Here is a 23,153-nt window from a genome sequence, read left to right on the forward strand (position 1 = left end):
GTTCAGAATTCAGTTGTAGAGTGACAAACCCCGTGCACATGAATGGAAAATGTGACGTCATCTGACCCAGGAAGAGTAGTAGCGCAGGTGTGGGAATATATTAAGTGCGTGCAAGTGTATGAAGTTTGTGTGTAATAACACATAAACACCATCAGCTGTTGAACGTTAAAACAACGTGTGTGTGTGTGTGTTATTTAGTTATTTTCCCTGTGTACATGTTTCCCTGCCGCGCGCGTTACATGACTTTTTGCTACCACGTGCACATCTGAATGTGTGTCACATCATTTGCGCGAGATTGTGATTCACCCGCCACCGCGCGGGAGAAAAAAAAATCCCCCCTCTCTCTCTCTCGTCCTCCCCCCGAAAGAATTCACTCAGGCGTTCGCTCCTCCCCTCACTTAGCAACCCGAGCACGTAGCAACGGCTAAACCAATGAGCGCTCAACTTGAGGTTCCACCGACTGCGGTTTCTTAGCAACGCTGTAAAAAAAAACTGCTCTGACGTCCATTCTGTTCGGGAGTATTATGGTCTGTCGGGAATTCAGAGTGGCAGCGACTGGAGAAAAATATCTGCGCTGCTAGCTGTGTTAGCTGCGTCCTGCGAGCTAACGGTAGGAAGCAGCGGAGCGAACATGGAGCTGTCTGCCGTCGGGGAGCGAGTGTTCGCCGCCGAGTCCATTATCAAACGCAGGATAAGGAAGGTTGTTGGACATTTATATATATTTATTTATCACACTGCACCACACTCGCTCTCCGTAGCACTACTGTTGTTGCCCCGCGAGCTAACCAAGTGGTTTGTGTTTGTTTCTGGTGGCACGCAGGGTCGCATTGAGTACCTTGTGAAATGGAAGGGGTGGTCTCCAAAGTAAGTGCTGTCTCATTGTGTCTCCGGCATGTTTACTGTCTCTGTCTCACCACTGTCGTTAGCTTGCACCGAGCTAGCAGCGACACTACCGGATTAAAAAAAGAAAAAAGAAAAACATGAGGTGAATACTCTAGCTCGTAGGCTAACGCCACGGTCACCTACTTATCACTACATTTACTGTACAGTCTGTACACGCTGCTGTGTATGTGTGTGTCCGTGCGTGTGTGACAGCTAGGACTGCACGATACAGGAAAAACATGCGATATCTGGTCGTCGAATATCGCCATGACGATACGACTTGTGATGAACATATATATATATATATATATATATAAATCCATAAATGGTATGGCATTAATTATTTCCCTTTTGGGTTCACTTCTAATGTTATGGTCATTTTTGATTCGCATGGTTTTAATGAACCTGTATGCAAGCAGTAAAGTTGGAAAAAATAATGTGAAATATTGGTGGTAAAGTTGGTTTATTGTTAAAACATTGCCATTTAAGATAAAATGTCCACTTTTTAGTCCACATATTACAAAAAAAAATTGTGAACATTTGAAATGATGCATATCTTTTTTACACTTGTGGGCAATGAAAAAGATATTGATAAAGCATACATCTCAATATGTGCAATGGAAGGAGACTGGGAATAAAAGATGATGTTTTCTTTTCGTAGTCTATAAAACTAAATGCACAGTTATGCATGTTTCCACCCACTGCTTTTTAAGACAATACAGTAAGTTACTTCATGGACATAAGCAGTAGGTGGTGCAAAAGTCTGGGTGACCATTCACTGAATAAATATAATGGTAAATCAAAGTTCCAACAATATGGGGCGTAAGTAATTGAAATGCTGATTTTTAAACATTTTATTGTCTTCTAAACAGAAACATTACCCTTGTGTCTAATTTGATGTTTATAACTGGACAGATACAGCACTTGGGAACCAGAGGAGAATATTCTGGACCCCCGACTGTTTGCTGCTTTTGAACAGAGGTAAGATGACCGAGCAGAGTTGTTGAACTTTAATATGTCCATTAAAGCCACAGGAGTTGTCATCAGGTGTGGCCTTCTGCTGTTGAAGGACGTCTGCTGTCAGGTCTTTGATCTGGTGTGTGTTCAGAGATGTTCTTCTTCATACATTGTTTGTAACAAGTGGTTGTTTGAGTTAATGTTGACTTTCTATCATCTTGAACCTGTCTGGTGACTCTTCTGTGACCCCTGGCATTTTCTCCAAGAGAACTGCTGCTCCCTGGATATTTTGTCTTTTTTTAGACCATTCTCTGTAAACATCTCAGTAGATAAGCAGAAGTCTGGCACAGACAACCATGACCACATTTAAAGTCACTGAAATGATTTTTCCTCCTCATTCTGATGCTTGATCTGAACTTCAGCAGCTTGTCTTTATCATGTTGACATGTCTAAATGTACTGTTTGAGTTGTTCTCATAGGATTGCTGTTTAAATACACGTAGTTGAACAGGTGTACCTAATAAAGTGTGTGGTGTTTTGTCTTTTTTGACACTCACAGTGTGAGTCTGCTGCTCTTTTCTCCACAGGGAGCGAGAGAGAGAGATGTATGGACCTAAAAAGAGAGGACCAAAGCCCAAGACTTTTCTACTCAAGGTAAACACAGTCGCAGACATAGGAACTTAAAATCCAACTGTGGTGTCTGTCTTTACTATATACTAACCATTTCCTAACAAACAAATATCAAAACTGTTCAGAAATACTTTTGTTGTTGTCACTAAAACCAAAGATATTCAGTGTCATGTCTTGGAGGAGCTATAAGAAACCGGAACATTTTCACAATTAAGAGGCTGAAATCACAGGACATGCTTTTGTTTTTACAAGAAAAAAACATAATTTTCATTTAAAAATAGTAATTTCATTGCAGATTAATAGTCGATTACTTGTTGCAGCCCTAAAAAACCCAGCTTTTCAGGAGAGTGAACCGTGATAATTGCTCAATGACCGACCTGGTGGAATGTCTGGTGGAATGTCTCTTATAAATCCTGTGGCCTGACAGGAGCCTTTTACTTCTGCAGTTTGTTACGTCTTTCCACTCGTTTTTTTTTTACCAAAATCTCAGATCACACTGAGCTGTTAAGTTTGTCAGTCTTGGACAAAAGTGCATATTTTTTTTACATTTATGTCTGCAATCAGTGCATCACAGCTGCTAAGTTTAAATAATGTCTGTCCATAGAACATGAAACAATCAAAAGCTGTTTTTTCTTTACACTAAAATGTTTTGACTTGCAAATCAGAAACGCATAGTACAGTAAAATTAAAGTTAAAAATGACATTACATACAGCAAAGTAAAAATGGCACAATTCATACAAAGTTTCCAGAAAGCACAATAGAGTTCCTAATCATATACAGTATCCAGAAAAATATTAAAGTAATTATTATACTCTCAAAACAAGACAAATTAAATTAACTGCAAATAAATCAAAATAATGCTTGAGAGATTTGACTCACAGTGGTACTGCACTATCTTAAGTTAGAGTCTGAGAGCATCAGTATAATCTGTTCTCTGCATGCAAGAATATGAATTATTTTTTTTCCGGTCACTGCCACTCTCAAATCAAGGTAATTGTAGCAATAAAATGTTGCGTTTGAGGAGAATTTGCAGTAAAACTGTCCACGTAATTGTATTTTATTTTTTTAGGCTCAGGCAAAAGATAAAGCCAAGTGCTATGAGTTCAGGAGTGAGGCCGTCAGAGGGAGGCACGTCAGCTACCCAGTTCCAGAACCTGTCATCACCCCCAGAGCAAGAGAAGGCCTCCGAGCTGTCGTTCCCACCATTTTCCCTCCCAGTACTGTCAACCGTGGAGAGAGCATACGTGTTCGACCACCAGAACTTTGCACCACTGGGCATCACCAACCTTCTCTTCAGCAGACCAGCGCAGATGGACTCATCCACATACCCAAAAAGAGAGGGCCGAAGCCTAAACCCCGCTTCCATGACATCGGCTGTGGCCCTGCGGCCTCCGAGCCGCACAGGAGGAGGAGGGAAGACGATCAGGAGAGCCACGGCACTCACAAACTGGTAAAGTACCAGGGAGTGGAAGAGATGACGCTCTTGAAAGTGGCCCACAGACACCCAGAGAACCACAGTCATGGCCATAAACGCCACCATCACCACCACCATCATCATCATCGTCATCACCACCAACAGCAGCACAACAGCGGCAGCTCCTTTAAACAGCTCTACTCAGACCGCAGCCTGCATCCACACAGAACAGACATGGACGCTCACAGGACGAAGGAAGGCTCCAGTTTCCTGGCGCCTGCTCACTTCAAGCACCGGTCCAACACAAGCCCGAGCCTGAGTCGCCCCGCGGACCTTCCACTCATAGAGAAGCCGTACTTCCTGGACAGGCCGTCCCCGGCACGGCTGACCGACGACGTGGACGAAGTGTTGTGGAGGCCGTCCCTCAGCAGCGTGGAAAAGGTGCTGGTGACGGACGTTACCGCCAACTTCCTGACCGTGACCATCAAGGAGAGCAGTACTTCAAAAGGCTTCTTCAAAGACAAGAGATGATCTTTTGTTTCTTTGTGTTTTGTACACCACGCTTTGTTTTCTCTTGGTACTCTGATGAATAGTAAAAGGACACAGAGTAATTTTAAAGATCCAGTGTGTAGAAAAAATAGTAATACTTAAACATAAAACTGCAAATTGACCATTCCTCTCACCCCTTCCTTCCCCAAGCACATCAAAAAACTTACCAGAAAGGATATCTGTCTTTCTTTATTTGTGTAGCAAGATTCTGCTTCCAAAGCAACACACAACGGTTTATTTTAATGTCTCAAAAACAATTTTTTATTTTTTACTTTTACTTTATACAAATTTACTAAAGGGTAGTATATGCCAATAAATCCTCCCTTGATTTTACACACTGGACCTTTTTAAAACAAAGCAGTTTTTGTATAAATGTATAAAGGCAAATTACACACATGTGCATATGTGTATATATTATAAAGCTGGACATCTATTTAATGTACTGACCAAATCAAATGAAGTCCATTTTACATTGGTTAACATGGACAAGTTGCATGTTTCCTTTTGCAGCTGCTAAAGCGGCGACTTGTCTGTGCAGAGCTTTGTGAATTTCTACTATTTTGCAAAAAATAACTAACTAGAATGTATTTTTATTTCATTTCCATCTCTTTCAGCCTGAGCTCACGTTCAGGCTGAAAGATTTAAAATCCAGCCTGTGGATGAAACAATTCTCCATAATGAGAACTAATTAGACCGAAGATGTCCTGTTTAATTTCAAATGATTTATATTTAAAGAAAGAAAAAAAGAGAGAAAAAATGACTAAAGCACTTTGAATTTAAAAGTATTAATCCGTTTTGTTGTTGTTCTTCGTCATGTCTCTAACGTTTCTAGTTGTAAGCTAAATTAATAATCCAACACAGACACTTTAAGAGTTTCCCCAAGGCATATAACTACTACTATAGTATATTTTAAATTTTTCATAGAAAAAGTCATGGTGCATTGATGTAAAAAGAAAGAAAGGAAATAAAAAAATGTTTTGTCAGGTTGCCTTTTAGACGCTTTTTCAATAAATGCATTGAATTTTCTCATTTCGTTGTGTTGATGTATTTTTATTTTTTATTTATTTTTATTTTACCGTTAAGGCCTTTAAACGGGAATCTTTTTCTTTTACCTAAAATCGAAGACGCAGTTATTGCGCATACATCTCAATCGCTGCTGTTATTAGTTACGTTTTCATTTGTTGAATTTTATGAGTGTATATATATATATATGTATATATAAAACCCTATATATATATGATTTATTTTAATATGTAGTAAAAATGTGTTTTTTTAAATTGAAAACAGTCCCGTCTGTCACGTCATCAGTAGACGAGGGCTTCTCTCATCAAACCGCAGTAAAATGTCTGTTTCTTAAATGTTTAAAGAACTGTGTATATTTGATGACTAAAACATTTTCTGTATATAATATTTATATATGCAACCGATATATTTTATAACATGTAGTCTATATATACGTGACGTATTAAAACAGACAATACACGAATGATGTAGAATAAATAAAATATAGCGATAACATTGGCTAAACGGACACAAATGAACGTTTGCGTTCATTTATATTAATATGGCTGATTTGTCTCGACAATTAAATGCATGTGTACGGTACAGAAAATACCATTTTAGCCCCTATAGTGCTGCCTTAGGCTACAACAGAGACTTTGACATTAGCTATAATGCTAATAAAAAGTAATATTTTTTTTAATTTTCAATAAGTAATGAAACACGGTATTTCGTATTTCATGATCTATTTTATTACCTGCTGCGAGCGCGGGGACATTAAATATCTCGGCCGCCATCTTGTGAATTATTCTTCAACATCATCATCATCATCATCATCATCAGATGAACCTGACGTCAGCAGATATTACTGTCGTAACACGTACACACGAGATAAAATGCCTGTTCGTAAAGCCTTATTTAGAACCATCGCTAACCCGATATATTTGTGGCGTTCTTATCTTATCGCGTAAATACAGGCACGTAAATAGTTTATTGTGTATATTATGTTGCATGTATTCACCTTTATATATCTTTATTATTATTATTATTATTTTGAATATATGTACTATGGAACTTTTTTGTCTTTGATAACGAACAATAAGAACATAATAACATAAATAGTTTGTAAATAAGGAAATCTTTTTTTTTTTTTTTTTTTTAAACTGTCGCTCTCTATCATTTAATTTATGTTCTGTTCCGTTCAATCTCTATTATTTCACTAAGATTCATAATTGTATTGCTCATGTAACCTTCATTTCTGTGGTGGAACGAGAATCGATGCAAAAAATAAATAATAATAATAATAAAAAACACCAACAGGCCTACACTGCTTTCTGTTTGACAAAATGTATTCATATTGTACTGTTGTGTCATATTTTTGTTATATTTATCACTAAACTCGTCATGGTTTGATTTTGAGGCCCCGAAAGACTTTAAGCCTTTAATGTGCGCGGTTTGAAAATAAATAAATAAATAAATAAGACAAATAAGTAAGATGTAAAAGGAAAATGCGTCCAGTGCTTAATACTTTTTTTTTTATTACACACACGAGAGTCATAATTTAAACGTCATATGAAGTAAATGTGTAGGCACGAGTATGTATTTATGTATTTATTTATTTATGTATTTATTTGTTTGTTTACTTAATTAATTACTGTGTCGCCGTTAATCCGCCCGGATCCCGAGGATGCGGATTTAACTTGGTTAACGCGGGTGAACTGAAGACGCAGTCACATGATCACTTATCATCTGATCCTTCAGGACAAAGTCAAGATTATTTCATCCAAATGAAATAATGAGACAAATAAAGTGTCTTATGAGTAAATTAATTAATTGACTTTTATTTTGAAAGTAGAAAACACAGGGAAACACCAGCATATAAAGAGGAATGCTCTAAAAGGCGTACCTCCTGTTCACTATACATTTAAATAAATAACATTTAATTAAAATTAAATAAACCTTCTTTTTTTTATAAAGCACTGAGACTTTAAAAACTATATGTCAATGTGCTCCTTAAACTCCACATTATGTATAATAGTTATGTGTATAGTATATATTATATATATATATATATATATCACACACACACACACACACACCTCAGACAATGAAAAACAGTAAATAAAATACATTGATTTATGTTTTTTATGTTTGTGAAATTTACCCCAAACTGCAGTTTACACACTGAAAATGAACATTTGCATTTCCATAAAGGCCTTTAGCTCCAGCATTTACATTTTAGGGGGTGGAGTCAGGTTAAAGGTTAAAGGTTAAGATGACCATCCCTTTCCTCAGAAGAACTCCTCCTTCCTTTTTTTTTTTTTTTTTTCAATATCAATGGATGAAAAACAACCATAAAAGAAAAGTCCACCATTGTTATTGTCACTCATGCGTTCTGATTTATTTTCATTGGAATGAAGACTTCACTGTGTGGTGATTCATAACACACAGTTTAGAGAGTAAATGAACAAACTGAAAAATAAAACAGGAAGTTACATCTGAGTATATACTGTAAGTAGAGTATATTATAGTAGTATATATTGATTATATTGTTTATTCACTGTGTAAACACATTAGGAGACATGATGCATCACCACTATTCAATGTTTGGTCCCAGATTTAAAACCAGTGTTAACTGCTTCACCTTTCACTGAGGATCAAAACTTGAGCTTGAGTTTTCAATTTTAATCACAATAACATGGTTTATTTTGGCCATATCACTAAAAGTGATAGTCGTCAGTCTCTTTGTTTGTGTTTCAGACATTGTCACTGCTGCCATTGTCGAGTCCATGTTGTCATTTCAGGTTCTTCGCTGTGAAGAGTGAAACAAAAAACAGTAAAACATCAGTTTAAATGAGATGAAATCAATTTAAATACAGTTTAAGTATCAGAAAGCCTCTCTTATTTGAGGAGAAACTCAATCTTATACATAAATCACTCAGGCTGTGCAAAGATATGGCTGGGGGGGTTAAAAACAGAATTAAATATTATATTTTAGAAATATCTTTTTAGTTTTAAATCAGTTTGAGGTCTTTGCCTGACTAGGATGCACAATATTTGAATTTTTGTCAATATATCAGGAGTGCTTGGGCCAATAACTGATATCGATATATGTGTTTTCCCCTGTACCCCAAAGTGCAGAGGTCATTTAATCTCTTTTGTAGTGAAATTAACATAATATTTAGCAGATAGATATACATTGTCTTCATTCTGCAAAATAAATACATTAAAACAATAGTAGTTGGAGAGGGCAAAAGCGTCAAAGTTAAAGAGGCAGCAGCCTATTCAGCCGACTGTATTTATTAGTCAAATCAGAGGATCTTGGCCTGTTTACTGATATCAGATCATTAATTTTAAACCAAATATTGGTCATTACTGATATGCTAATAATAATAACAGTAATGACACCATTAAAATAAAAAACAGAGAAAAATCATCAAGACTGCAAAAAAAAAAGATGTTATGTTGATGTTGACGATTTGAAGTGATCCTAAAGAGACTTGTGGTGACCTTTGCCCTCGTCCTCAGACAGGGTGTCCATAGTTCCTGTCACAGCGAGGATAGCAGTGAGGGTTCAGCCAGTGCTCCATGTTCGTCTCCTGGGCTCGTTGATCCAGAACCTGCATGTGGAGCATGTGCTCCTGCACAGGGAGAGACGTGTGCATGGTTGAACGATATAATAATAACAAATATAATATCCTTTTAATTCCGACCCTTGTTCAAACTCAACGGCAAGTTGAATGACATCAACTTTTATTGTTTCATTGCTGTATGTGTTTATGGTTGAATGTATTGTTATGTATTTATCTAATCTAAATAAGGGCATATGGTATCTCATGTGTTTAGATTATATTTTCCAATGCATTTTCTCTGTGATTTCTCTCATTGAACATGAAGTAGGTTTTTTTTTTCTTTTTATCTTTAAATAATAATAAAAAACATTTAAAAATACAATGTGGCTTAAACATTCACCTGCTGGAAATAGTTAAAGGTACAATGTGTAAAATTCGGAAATATTCCTCACCTCACTCTTCACTTCCAAATGTTTTGCATACGGATGATCTTCTAGAACTCTTCTTTAAATGAGCTTACTTATTTTTGTTGTGTCACATTGATTAACCTTTTTTTTTGTTTTTTTAAGGTTTAAATAAATTCATGTATATTTTGTGGATTATAAACTGCTTGCCATAATCGGAACAGTTTATGATGTCATTCGGGACTTTTGTGTGGTAATTAAAATATTTGTCAGTAACTTTTACTCCTCATATTTAACACATAACTGTGTGTAAACATATACTAAATGCTGGATAATAGTAGTATTATTGGCTATAGTTGTATTCATACATAATAACAGCTCTCCTTAATTGGCTCTCTAAACTGTTTAAATCACCTGAAAATGTGTATAAATGTTTAATAAATGCGTAAAAATCACTGTAATACACTTGAAATCATGAACTGCATCATAACTCTTCATAATGTTGTAAAAATATACAAGATGTTTTCAGTAGTCATTTAAATATTTGTACAACAACATTTTCTCCTCATATTAAACATATAACTGTATGTAACCCTGTAATAAATGCTGGATAATGTAATATTAGTGGCTATAGTTGTATTCATACATAACCATCGGTCTTTCACATGTTGACTGTTTTAAACGCCTCAGTTAATAAATGCGTCATAAAGAATTTATTAACAAACTATTGCGACACAATAATCTGGAGGTGAGTCTGTAACTGTGTACTTTGCTCTGAGTGAACTTTACCCTCATTGGCTCATCAGGATGTCCAGGCTTCTGCCTCTTACTGCGAAGCAGCTGCTTCGCCAAGCTCTCTTTGATGATGGGATTGGCATCTGACGGAGATACAGAGAGAAGAAACACAGTTTTTATCAGACTGTTTGTAGAAGTCTAATGTGTGTCATTAAGGGGGGTATACTGGTAAATATGTATTCTACAGCCTGAGAGTGTTTTGTTTGTTTGTTTATTTGTTTGTTTAAATAAAAGATAATTTGGTCTTTTATATGTACTAGTGAAGTGCCCGTTGGAATTCCTATAGATTTTTCAGTTATGGTAATGCATGATAAGGAACATAAAGGCTAATATACACTGGCGTCGCTAGTCACAACAGCTAGCTACGCTAATGCTAATCGAATATTTAAAAATTTGCGCTGTTAGCCCTACGCTAATGCTAACCGTAGCCTCATAGTTTACCTTTGGAAACAGGTTCGCCCAGTTAGCCGCAAATTAGTAGCATGCTAACACAAAATAAATATGTGCTCGCGTATTGGTGAATGGACACCGACTTTGTCGTTTCAGTATCAGTAACACCATGTTCTGCGGTGAACCGTGTGAGCCTCTTCACTCCCACCTCCCCGCTCCAGACAGCACAGCTGCTGCTGATGAGCCGCTGCCTGTCTGGTGTAGCGTGATAAATCAGCGAAAATTAAAATTCCTCCAAAAAATTTGAAAATCAAGGATGCACACCATCGGGCCATGCTCAACCCATATCCAAAGTCGTAGGGCGATCTGATTACCGGTCAGCGAGATATGCCTGTCACAGACACACAGTCAGACAGACAGACGGACAGACACAACTTGCTTTATGTACTGCTTTAGGAAGGCTGCCATCTTGTGCTGCCACGTTTCTACAGCAGCTCAAACAAACCAGACATACCAGCCACACTTTGAATTTCACACTTTCACACAAGATTACTACACTAACAAAGAAGTACAACATCCTTTTTATAATCTGTATTTTCACCATTTTGTATGTTTTAATTCAGTCCCTTGTTGGAACGTAACAGCAAGTGAAAGACTCTAAGGTGCAAAATACAATAAAATGAAATAAAGTGAGTACTAAACATGTTGTTTTAGTGTGTTAGTGACTTCCCATGTTTTCAGTGTTGTTAGTATTTCCTTGCACTGTTGTGCCTAATCTGATGTTTTTACGCCAGTGATTTTAAAGTAGACGTTTATTTTATTCAGACACACACAATTGAACAATGAACAATGCATGTATGAGAGCAGGAGCTTATTATCTGCACCCAGGGTCCTTCCACTTAACCACAGGCTACCCAGAACCTCATACATGCAAAGCACGCGCTCTACCAGTGAGCTACATCCTCTCTTCAACAGTAGAATCTGAACTCCAAAGGAGAGCAAATTTTAGAGATCAGATATATTTTTCCTGGGGAAACTGTGGATGCTGTTGGCAGTTTGTTTGCAAACAGTAGCATTCACTGAGAGAGGAAAAAGGATGCTTTTCTGAATTAACGAAGTAAAACTGGATTCACATATACAAGTGGGACACGTTTGCTTCCAGTCAAAGGAAATGGAAGCCTCGTTAATTCAAAAAAAAAAAAAGCGACGCCAGAAAAAACAGATATTTTGGTTTTTGCCAGGAACATAACAGCTGTTTGCTTGGCAGCTGGATCGTGGCTCACCAGGATAACATTCCTCTGACTGTGGCTGTATTCACACCCATGAATAAACCTCTCTCCACTATCTGCTGCTGCTGCTGCTGCTGACCTGGCCGGTTTATTTAAGCCCATGTGAGGCTGTTTGCTTCCAAACGTCAGACCCAAGGGAGCTGCTCCCGCTCTCTCTCTCTGACACACAAATCTCTGCACTCTGGCCTCTGCAGAGCGAGGACTCTCTGTCTCTGTCTCTCTTTTTCCTCCAAACCCGGGCTCTTATTGGGAGGCAGCGGGGTATTTGGTGGAAGGTAACAATGTGCCCATTCATCCTCCTCCATCCCCAGGGAGTCCAGTCTGTGCAGCACATGACCCCAACAGGCAGCCAGGCACTTTCTCTCTGTCCTCTCCTGTCAGGAGAAGAAACTGCTGCTGCTGCTGCTGCTGCTCACAGCAACGTGGCAAAACACTAAAAAAAACAAAAACTGCAGTTTGCAGCAAAAGAAAAGAAGAGGACATGCTGAAACTGAACTGTTATCTCTTTCCACACACCAGAGAGAGTCACTGAAATCCGTGCAAATCCTTCAAACATGAGCTTTTCTTCATTATCCACTTTCAATCAAGCGACATGTACAGACTCATTTACTTAAAAAAGAAGAAGAATGAAAACAAAGGCATTCTTTATAATTCCTCCGCCCAAACTGTCAGAAGAGAAACAGTTAAATCTGCAACACTTTTCTTTTCAATTCAAGCTCAAACTTGAAACCTTCATCTCTTAAAATGGTTTTAAAGGAAAAAAGTAACCATTAGCTACTGTTGCGCTCATTAACCGATACATTTATGCATTAATATAACTGTGTCAGGCTATTTTCATTGTCCATCTTGTTTGTGTGTTTTTATGCATAAATATATAAAATATGTGGTAATAACAACATAAATAATAATATACAGGGGGAAAAAAAGCTAAAAACCAACACAAAAAAATCTGAATTTGCTCTTTTGTGGCAAACATCTGTAATGTTGTGGTTTAACAAGTGAAATAAATGTTTAATAAAACAGAAATAAAGAGTTGTGCAAATCCAAGAGAGCTTCTTACCTGTGTGAATGGTCAACAGGGCCAGGCAGAGCAGAAACACCAGCAGCTTCTTCATCTTCTCCTCTTGTTTGTTCTGTCTCCTCAGCTCTGAGGTCCTGACCAGAGTCCAGTGAGGGTGAAGGGGAGAATTCTCCACCTTCTCCTGCACGTCCCCCACAAAACTGTCTGTCACTCACACAGACACACACACACACTGCACCTCCTTCTGTGTATTAATGTATTTCTATTATAAAACATAACTGTTGTAAATTAAATTAAATTAAATTAAATTAAAAGTACATTGCAACATATTAAATGTGCTTTTGTATTTGTGTTGAGCCACCAGAGCCACCGTAGGACACACACTATGTATACACAGCATATGTATGTATATATATTGTATAAACAGCTGTAGTAACTTAGTTTTTAGTTTTTATCTCCTGCACTGGCACAACCACTGAGCACCCATCATGTCCACTAGATGGCAGTGCAAGCACAGCCACTGAAAACTGAACATTTTTGACATTTTAAAACGGCGCACATCTTTATTTATCTTGTACTTTTCAAAACAATTTTACAAAGTGCTTCACAAATAAAAGGACAGCTAATAATAGCTAATAACATAGAACACAATAGTATCAGGTGAAAGCACCAAACTAATAACCAAACTATATATATATATATATATATATATATATATATATATATATATGTTAAACCTGTATAAGTTAAACAGAAAAGTAAAAATTTGCTAAAATCAGAAAAGGCAATACAAATATAGAAAAAAATATTCTTTATGGTCATTATAGCATTGTTAAGAACAAATCTAACGTGAGTGAAAAACACACATATGCACGCACGCGCGCACAAACAGAACAAAAACAATGTGATGGATTGGAGGACTGTCAGTGACATAAGAGGGAAATGCGTCATTCCACGCGCGTGACGATGATTAAGGTTGTGAAGGGATTTTGCTGCTTGGATGAGATGAAACTCTTGACGCATGCGCGCTGACGCCTGTTTCTCTCGCTCTTTTTTTTTTTTTAATCAGAGACGATTTAAAAAGTGAGATACACACTGCGCGTACTTCCGTGCTCGCTGAATAAACTTGAGAGGGAATCAGTAAACCTTCATTTTATCTCTAAATTAAACCAACTAAACCAAAAATTCACATTTATAGTGTTTCTTATTCAGCTGAGAAAGACACAGCTCCCCGCGACCCTCCAGTGGAGGATAAAGCGGTAGATAATGAATGGATGGTTATTGTATCTATTATATTTTAAAATTGTTATGGTTCATGCTAGCTGCATTTAGCTATTGTGTCAATTTGAATTTCCCCAAAGGCGCATCAAAAAGTAATGCGTCCATCTGATAACTAAAATAAACTACAGTGAAATTAAAACACAGCACAAAAAAACATTGACCTGACTGATGTAAACGGATTACAGAGGGTTAAACGTGTGCTAACATCTGTACGCATGCGCGTTTCTCCTTCCCGGTGAGTGACTCATCTCGACATTAAAGTACTCTTTGATGAATGCTAAGTTAGCATAGTTAGCTTGTAGCTCCAGCGACACCACGTCGTCTCCGTGTTTACATCTACTCTCCCCGTAAACCATGTTAACATTTCGGCCAGAATCCGTGTCAACGTCCCGTTTCAGTGCGTGGACATGAGAGTGGCGGAGCAGAGGTGCTTTGTGTCCCGTGTGTTTACAGAGCTCTCCGCCTTTTCACACACTTCCGCTCATTAGCGTCGTTCCAGCGGCAGCAACGGCAGCGATGAACCAGGAGCGGGATGAGGCGCAGGACTACAGCGGCTCCCGGGAGGAGTGGACACTCCTCTTGTGGACCTCTCTGGCCGTCATCGTCCCGGTCCTCATCACGCTGTGGTGCAGCGTCCAGCGCTCGAAGCGGAAAACGCACATGAGGGATTTCTTCCGCAAGAGCAAGCACGGCTGGCACTACACGGACCTGTTCACCAAGCCCACCTACTGCTGCGTCTGCTCGCAGCACATCCTGCACGGTGCTTTCTGCGACTGCTGCGGCGTGTGCGCCGACGAGCAGTGCCTGCGCCGGGCAGACCAGAGCCTGCCGTGCAAGGAGATCATGGCCCCCTCCAGGTCCGACGGAGGCTTAAAGCACCGCTGGGTCCGTGGAAACGTCCCCCTCGCCAGTTACTGTGCTGCGTGTAAACAGCAGTGTGGGTCGCAGCCGAAGCTCTGCGACTTCAGGTAGGACTGCAACGATTAATCGATGATTGATCGCTTACTTAATGAATCGACAGCTTTGAATGTTGTTTTAATGATTAAAGCAAGTTATCTTTGTTTGAATAAGTTTTAATAAGGGACTAATCTTTAAGCATCTTAAACAGTGGAAGGGAATTGGGCTCGTAACTGGAGGGTCGGTTGAATTCCCTGGACAGGTCAAGGGTTGGGGTGCCCCTGAGCAAGCTACCCATCCACCAAGGATGCAGGGGTCAAACTAATTTTAAATCTTGCACAGTTTCTTTTCTCCATGTGACACAAACACATAACTAGAGCTGAAACGATTAATCGATTAATCGATTACTAAATTAATCGCCAACTATTTTGGTAATCGATTAATCAGTTTGAAGCTTTTTTCATGATTAAAACAAGATTTCTGATTGTTTCAGCTTCTTAAATGTGTATATTTTCTTAGTCTTTGCTCCACATAACAAAGAAATAATTAAAACTGAATCATTTTGGTTTGTGGACAAAAGATCATCGTCATTTCCAGGTTTGACAAACACAGATCAATGTTTTTTTTTACATTTTCTGACATTTTATGGACCAACCGATTCATCGATTAATCGAGAAAATAATCGACAGATTAATCGATTACGAAAATAATCGTTAGTTGCAGCTCTACACATAACCATATAACATTTTAGTTTGTGGATAAAACAGGACATCGTCATCATCTCCAGGTTTGGGAAACAACGATAAACATATTTGACATTTTCTGTTGACATTGTTATACTATGTTATGTTCACCAGTGTGGTGTAAATAACACCCACAATTCATACAATGTATAATGTTGCTGTTGTATCAATAATTGTCAAGCAGCAGCTCGGGCTGAAAAATGAAATGTTGTCAAAAACGCAATTACTGTGATTTTATAATCACATAGGGCGCTATATATGTATATATATTTTAGGTTAAATAATATAATAGTCCTGACTTCTACACATCATGTTATGCAGACTGAAAATTTTTCCTCACGGATCTGCACCCTAATCATTTAAAATATGTTGGTCAAATGAAAATGAGAATAATTATGTAATATCTCAATTTCTAAATAATCGCAAATTAGATATGTATTAAAAATTGTTCAGACCTAGCACTGGCTACTCCAAAGTGGTGGGAGGGGGCCCCCCAAATTAAATTCTGCTTTGGGCCCCATAAAGACTTGAGCTGTCACTGACCATTTTAATGTATTTAACTCAGTGGTTGTGCTTTTGTAAACAGGAAGATGGAATTATTTGTAATAGAAAGAGTATTCCTGACTGAAATGATTTCTCTTTTTCTATTTTCTCTCCCTCTGTCCCTCTCTCAGGTGTGTGTGGTGTCAGACCACCGTGCATGACGACTGCATGGACAGCCTGGCAAATACAGACGAGTGTGACCTGGGCGAATTCCACTGCCTCATCATCCCTCCTCACTACCTCTATCGCGTCAACAAACTCCGCCGCCGGCAGCCGGACGAGTTCAGCAAGGTGCCGGAGACATGGCGGTCACACTGATAGTGTTGTGAGATTGGTTCCAGTGCCATTTTAAGTAATTGTGGTGCTTGTGTTTCTGTAGCTGGCGTCTTCCTGCGGCAGTGGCTGGACTCCAGTGTTGGTTTTGGCGAACACTCGTAGTGGCAACAACATGGGGGAGGATCTGCTGCGAGAATTCCGCACAATTCTCAACCCAGTGCAGGTCAGTCTGCAGCGTGTGCAGCTTTCATTTTTTGTTGTTGTTTGGACAAAGCATGAGTGAAACTGGTGTAACATCTCATCTACTCTCCAGGTGTTTGACCTGTCTGAACTGACTCCTGCCAAAGCCCTGCAGCTGTGCACCCTCCTGCCCCCCGGCAGTGTCCGGGTGCTGGTTTGTGGAGGCGATGGCACAGTGGGCTGGGTGCTGGATGCCGTAGATGCCATGAAGTTAAAGGTGAGATTAAAAAGTCAGTTTGTCCCGAATGTAAAATACACTATGCACTATACACATGGCCATTTCACCAACAGGGACTGTAATGACAAATATATATAGTATTGTAACAGCTTCCACACTTCTTGGAAGGCCTTCCACAAGATTGTTTTTGGGGGGTTTCGTGTGGATGACAACATTTCCTGAAGTGATAACATGTTTACGCAACACTTTTTCAAAACTCTCCGAGCCTTAACCCTGTTCCCATATAATCAGATCACTCAGGATGGATGTTAACTCATAGTGCTCATGAGACACGGATCTGTGCTGCAGGCACCACCCTGTTGTAGATTGCTGTGGGAATGAAGGTCACATTATACTTCTCCGACTGCGTAACGCGCTTTCCAACTGCGTAACCACGGAGACCCCTCGAGCCTTCATACTTCTCCGTCGTGGTGACGGATACGCGCTGCAATTTCCCGCCTGATCAGTAGGGGTCGCTGCGCAAGGTTGTTGTGCTTCTGGCTACAGTGAGCAATGGAGTCCGAGAGAGAAAGACTGTTGTTGTTGAAACAGTGGCCGTTTCTCACTTTTCTGTGTCCCGGAACGCAGTTTTAAGATAATTTGAGTGAGAAATTAGCCATTTAGAGTCTAAACATGTGCTGTGTGTGTTAAGATATGACGTATTTATAGTTTGGCAGCGACATTGTCGGCAGTGATCAGCTCCGCCTCTGTGGACGCTCGGTACGTACTGTGGCCGGCACAGAGCAGCTTAGCTCGGCCTGTCCTGAGGACCAATCGCAGCCCTTGATTGACAGCTTGACCCAGTGACAGACACTTAAAAAATATTTTGTGCAGCCGGAGACGACGCAGAGGCTCTCGGACAGGCTATCCGTTGTCGCAGAGGGTATAATTCCTGCACTTTTCGCAGGAATATAAATTGGGCTTAATACACAACTGTTTATAGTTCACATCTTCAGGCTTTACAAATGCGTTTTTCATCTTCTTATGTGTTGTCTTGTGTAAGTTATGATTCATTTTAAATTGCATATTTATTTATTTTTCCAAAAACGGGAGTATCGTAATTGTGAACTTTGAACTGTGTCTATTTCCAAATTCAAACCTCTTTGTTGTACTTATTTTGCTCAGGTGTGTTTATATAATTGGTAAAAATCGTCAGATTGACTTTAGGTTGTGTTGGAAAAAAAGGATAGAAGACACTCTATATTGCACATATATTCCTAAAGCCTCTGCATGTAAAATAGTAATGGGAAAAAAACCCCAGCCTAAATGCACTGTGTTCTATGGGTTAATGTCAAGGCTGAACATAGTATAGCGTTGTGCAAAGTGAATAATACACCTGCTGCTCATCTATTCTTCTGTCAGGGTCAAGACCAGTTTATTCCAAGAGTGACCATCCTTCCCCTGGGGACAGGAAATGACCTCTCTAACACCCTGGGCTGGGGTAATGGCTATGCTGGGGAAATCCCTGTGGAACAGGTTCTTCGCAACATCCTCGATGCTGAGGTGGTCAAAATGGACAGGTGAGGGCTGTTTTATTGTGATAGTATTTCATAAATGTCTCAAATGTGTTTGGGGGGTTTTCAACACCCAATCAATGAAAATTGTAGCTGTTATTTTGACTGTTTTATCACATTTTATAACCGATCTGTAAATAAATTGTGAGATCTTTGTTATTTTCCTGTATTGTTCCTGTTAATGACCTACAAACATCATTTTTAGGTGGAAAGTGCAGGTGGCTTCAAAAGGAGCTTATTTCCGAAAACCAAAGGTGAGTTTAATGACTTTTCACTTAATTTTTATCATGTCATTCAGGTTTTGTTATGACCAGGTTCAACTGCAATGTGAACATATATTAGTATTATTATTCATCCTATTATTTGTGGCATATTAACTTGTCTTTTACACTTTAAATGTTAGCTTAGTTTTATTTTTAGACATCAGGGCAGCCAATGACTGATAACTGATGCAGAATTTTTTTTTTTTTTGCCCATATATTGAGCCAATTTCTTCATCTGATAAAATATAACTGTTTAATGATTGGGGTTGGGAGGAAACATCGATATAGTGAAATATAGTAAGTTGTGTGCTGATATTATTGCTTTTTTTCTTGATATATTGTTTTTTTAACCATCTCATTTTTATTATTGACGTTACAAATGTAGCGTTAAAAAATATCAATTGATATTTCAGTCCACGAGATGGTGCCATTTCTCACTCTCACTGGAGCTGTTGTGTGAAAATTTCATAATCGTGATAATATCGTATTGTGGTGTCTCTGGCGATTCCCACCCCTTTTAATGATAACAATTATATTGCATAATTATAGGCAGTATTTTAAATGAAGAAAATATATTAATATAATATTAATTAAATACTGAATAAATTAAATATGTAATTTATAATAATTGGCAGTTGAATAAATAACAGTGAGCCAATACTGAAGATTATAAAATGTCGGATATCGTGCAGATATTTCCCAAATCTTGAAATCAAGATGTTCTGAAGGGTTTGGTTTTATCCACAAATTAAAATTATATTTTTTTTTTTGTTATAATGATCTAGAAAATATTCACATTTCAGAAGCAAAGAGCTTTTTTTTTAACGACTGACAGAACACTCAAAACATTAAATCATTCCACATTCCATTGACACACTAATACATCATCATTTCTGTCTTCTTCAGATTCTGTCCATGAATAACTACTTCTCTGTTGGACCCGACGCTCTGATGGCTCTAAACTTCCACACACACCGCGAGAAAACGCCCTCCTTCTTCTCCAGCCGCATCATCAACAAGGTCCGAACAACTTCCTCGTTCAACATGCTAATCGTGTGCAAATATTTAGTTGTATTTGAATACCAACACAATGCCCTTTTTATGAAAATGTCACCTACACTCACCCTAACATGAGCGAACAGTAATGTGTTTGTGTGTTTCTGTTTCCTCAGGCTGTTTATTTCCTGTATGGCACCAAAGACTGTTTAGTGCAGGAATGTAAGGATTTGGATAAGAGGATTGAGGTATAGTAGTTTTCCCCTGGTTTAATAATCACAAATCATATCCAAAAGATTGCTTTAATGAACATTTATTGAATAACCCTTAGGGCAGAGGTCTCAAACTCATCCCTTATATAAAATGAATATCCTTATTGTGATATTCTGATTAAAAAAACTTATGGTAACACTTTAGATGAGGGAACACATATTCAGCATTAACTAGGTGCTTACTTACATGCATATAAGTAGCATACTAGCCCTTTATTAGTCAATATTAAGCACATATTAACACCCTATATAGGAAAAATCTTAATTCATGCTGTAATAGAGGTAGAAAATGGCTATGTAGAATAAGATGCTTAATGATTACTAATAAAGGGCTAGTATGCTACTTGGATATGTTAGTTAGCACCTAGTTAATGGTGAATATTTGTTCCTTAAGTGTTACCAAACATATTTAAACTCACTACACATGAAGTAGTTTTAGTACTGATTGTTATAGCTTAATTATTAGCCAAATGTATTGATTTTGTAACTTTATAGTAAATAATTTATATAAATTAATATTATTGTTTCTTTATTTTTTATTGTTTATATCATTTACCGTTTTTCCATACGGCTTCACTGTGAATGAATGCTGATTATGCAGTAAATATGAGGCCTAAAGACCGGAAATATGCTTTTGTAGTATTTTTTTAAATATTGATTTAAAGATAAATATGATAATATTTGTGTTTTTTCTGACCACAGTTGGAGTTGGATGGGGAGAGGGTGGCGCTACCCAGTCTGGAGGGCATAATCGTTTGTAACATCGGTTACTGGGGTGGAGGCTGCAGACTGTGGGACGGGATGGGGGATGAACCTTGTCCCCCCACACGGTAAGAATAATATATTGCCTTTGAGGCAAGAATTTGTCCTCAGTCGTGACTAATGCTCTGCTGCTCTTACTGATGTGGGTAGTCCAAGTGCTCCAGGTCACTATGGCAACCAACATTGATCAGCATTGCCTGTTTCCTGTCTATCCCCCGCAGACTGGATGACGGCCTGCTGGAGGTGGTGGGTGTGTTTGGCTCCTTCCACTGTGCACAGATCCAGGTCAAGCTGGCCAACCCTGTACGACTGGGACAGGCTCACACTGTCAGGGTGAGACACACACACACACACACACATTACATTGACTTACATTAATTCACTGGAAACTCATCCTAATCATACAACCTTAAAATTGAATTATTTGTGACTGTATAAACGCATAAAGGTCCCCACAACATGAGTATTACCTGGAACACACAGACTTGTTTTTATATCTTATCGAGGACCCATCATAGACATGATGCATTTCCTAACCCCCTTAGCCCAACCTTAAACATCACAACATCAAGTGTCTAACCCTAAAACCAGGTCTTAACCCTGAAAAGGCCCTTTAGAGTTGTGGGGGTTTTTTTGGACCTCAAGTACACACACTCTGAGGACCCAAAGTGTTATCCCTTACCTTAACCATAACCAGTTAATGTCTAACCCTAATCTTAACCTAACCACAATTCAAATCTCAGTCTTGAACTTAACTAGTTCCTCAGTAAATGTGGTTCTGGTCTACATGAGGACTACGGGTCCTGACAAGGTCAGTGTTTATGCTAGGAAAGGTCCTAAAGAGGAACCAAATACACAGGTAAACGCACACACAGATTCTGGTGAAGTGGTGACTGAGATACTGACTCCTAGTGGCAGAAGTCACATCACAACACAAGTATTTAACCAAAGTTTTTCACTGACAGCAGCTTTAGTAATACTCAAATACTCGATGCCACACTTCTACAGCTCATACTGAAGAGTTCCAAGATGCCCATGCAGGTGGACGGGGAGCCGTGGGCCCAGGGTCCGTGCACCATCACCATCACCCATAAAACCCAGGTCCTCATGCTTTATCACAGCTCAGAGCAGACGGACGACGAAACCAGCGCCTCCGAGACCGAGAGCCCCACCCCCCACGACTCGCCCAGGCCTCTGGCACCAACCTCCGCTCGTGCTTGATGCACCTGGAACAGTGCGTGGTGTGAACGCTCTTCTTTTCCAAGCTGTTTTTGGTTCTTTTTCCAGCCCTACTTTCAGTTCATGCTTCTTTTGCGACGGCACTTAACTTATCTTCCTCTCGGATCTCTGAATATACTTTGACCTTAAAAGCCCAGTGTGTAAAAATGTAGGAGGAGCAGTTAGTGTTTGGATCATTTCAGATGTTTTCGGAGATCACAGATGTCAGAAAGTTTTGTTCGTAATTGGGCTACTGTGAGTTTTTTTTTTTTTTTAATTTCTGGATTTTTACATCCAAACATGATGTGACCCAAACAGTTCCACCCGTGGGTCAGTCAGGAGGTGGAGGGGAGAAAATAATAGAGAAATACTGCTGTTTATTTGCACTGATCCTTTGTGCCATATATAGATATATATGTATATATATACATTTATATATAGTCCACTCTACTATATGTATTATACTGTATTTATAAATTAATGCCCAGTGCAGATCTGCAGGTATCAGCCATTTTTAACAAGATGCCCAGGTTCCAGTGAAACCCCCCTCAAAGCCATGTCTAAATCAATAGCAGGAGAGAACAGTACTGTTACACTGAGTGTCTGCTGGGAGCCTGCAGGTCATTATTTTATAGTAATTTAACCCTTATTCTGTTGCATAAAAAGCACAAACGCATAGAAACAGAATTTCTGCACGAAAGCAAGCAGGGTTCTAGAGGTGGAGACGTTAAACTGCAACCGACAAATCATGTATTTTGTTGTTTCCTGTATTTATTGGTGAGGGTTTTGAAGTGTGATTGTTGGCCCACAGGTTGGAGCAAGGACTCTGTGATGTGCAGGGCAACACTGGACACTGACGTTGGTTTGTTTACTGAATGATGCACTGACTCGAGCAGCGTGTTCGAGCTGCTAGATTGTACTCAGCCTCAGTCTTTAAACTACAGTAAATTTGAATTTCCTGTAATAGCCACAGCAGAGCGGCTGACTTATTAAGGTTTATTTTAAAGTAGTTTTAAGTAAATGCTGTTT

The 23,153-nt window shown here is 38.9% G+C and overlaps 3 protein-coding genes across 3 annotated transcripts; 2 read left to right on the top strand and 1 right to left on the bottom strand.

Annotated features, from left to right (window-relative positions):
• The first annotated feature begins 558 nt into the window (after positions 1 to 558).
• Positions 559 to 5,399, top strand: cbx8b (chromobox homolog 8b). The gene is made up of 5 exons (XM_083906289.1): positions 559 to 700; positions 821 to 864; positions 1,798 to 1,863; positions 2,426 to 2,492; positions 3,539 to 5,399. The coding sequence occupies exons 1-5, from the start codon at positions 632 to 634 to the stop codon at positions 4,412 to 4,414; spliced, it is 1,122 nt and encodes a 373-aa protein (XP_083762415.1). The 5' UTR covers positions 559 to 631; the 3' UTR covers positions 4,415 to 5,399.
• A 2,142-nt stretch (positions 5,400 to 7,541) lies between these two features.
• On the bottom strand, positions 7,542 to 13,061 carry cUnh17orf67 (chromosome Un C17orf67 homolog). Its single transcript, XM_083906245.1, has 4 exons — positions 12,942 to 13,061; positions 10,197 to 10,285; positions 8,942 to 9,072; positions 7,542 to 8,243 (listed from the first exon to the last, which is right to left on the bottom strand). The coding sequence occupies exons 1-3, from the start codon at positions 12,994 to 12,996 to the stop codon at positions 8,956 to 8,958; spliced, it is 261 nt and encodes an 86-aa protein (XP_083762371.1). The 5' UTR covers positions 12,997 to 13,061; the 3' UTR covers positions 7,542 to 8,243; positions 8,942 to 8,955.
• Positions 13,062 to 14,699: 1,638 nt separating this feature from the next.
• On the top strand, positions 14,700 to 22,408 carry dgke (diacylglycerol kinase, epsilon; the record flags this gene model as incomplete). Its single annotated transcript, XM_083906263.1, has 11 exons — positions 14,700 to 15,151; positions 16,498 to 16,657; positions 16,746 to 16,865; positions 16,956 to 17,099; positions 18,462 to 18,619; positions 18,819 to 18,867; positions 19,783 to 19,896; positions 20,049 to 20,120; positions 20,847 to 20,974; positions 21,128 to 21,239; positions 21,915 to 22,408. The coding sequence occupies 11 exons, from the start codon at positions 14,700 to 14,702 to the stop codon at positions 22,125 to 22,127; spliced, it is 1,722 nt and encodes a 573-aa protein (XP_083762389.1). The 3' UTR covers positions 22,128 to 22,408.
• Positions 22,409 to 23,153: the final 745 nt, after the last annotated feature.

This window comes from Microchirus variegatus (assembly GCF_963457635.1).
Source record: "Microchirus variegatus genome assembly, chromosome: 19".
NCBI classification, from domain to species: Eukaryota; Metazoa; Chordata; class Actinopteri; order Pleuronectiformes; family Soleidae; genus Microchirus; species Microchirus variegatus.

Excerpts from the sequence above, each read along its gene's own strand:
- cbx8b (XM_083906289.1), top strand. The coding sequence starts at position 632 with ATGGAGCTGTCTGCCGTCGGGGAGCGAGTGTTCGCCGCCGAGTCCATT. Across the intron at positions 701-820 it reads TCAAACGCAGGATAAGGAAG|GGTCGCATTGAGTACCTTGT; the intron begins GTTGTTGGACAT and ends GGTGGCACGCAG. Across the intron at positions 865-1,797 it reads TGGAAGGGGTGGTCTCCAAA|ATACAGCACTTGGGAACCAG; the intron begins GTAAGTGCTGTC and ends ATAACTGGACAG.
- cUnh17orf67 (XM_083906245.1), bottom strand. The coding sequence starts at position 12,996 with ATGAAGAAGCTGCTGGTGTTTCTGCTCTGCCTGGCCCTGTTGACCATT. Across the intron at positions 10,286-12,941 it reads CCTGTTGACCATTCACACAG|ATGCCAATCCCATCATCAAA; the intron begins GTAAGAAGCTCT and ends TATCTCCGTCAG. Across the intron at positions 9,073-10,196 it reads ATCCTGATGAGCCAATGAGG|GAGCACATGCTCCACATGCA; the intron begins GTAAAGTTCACT and ends CTCCCTGTGCAG.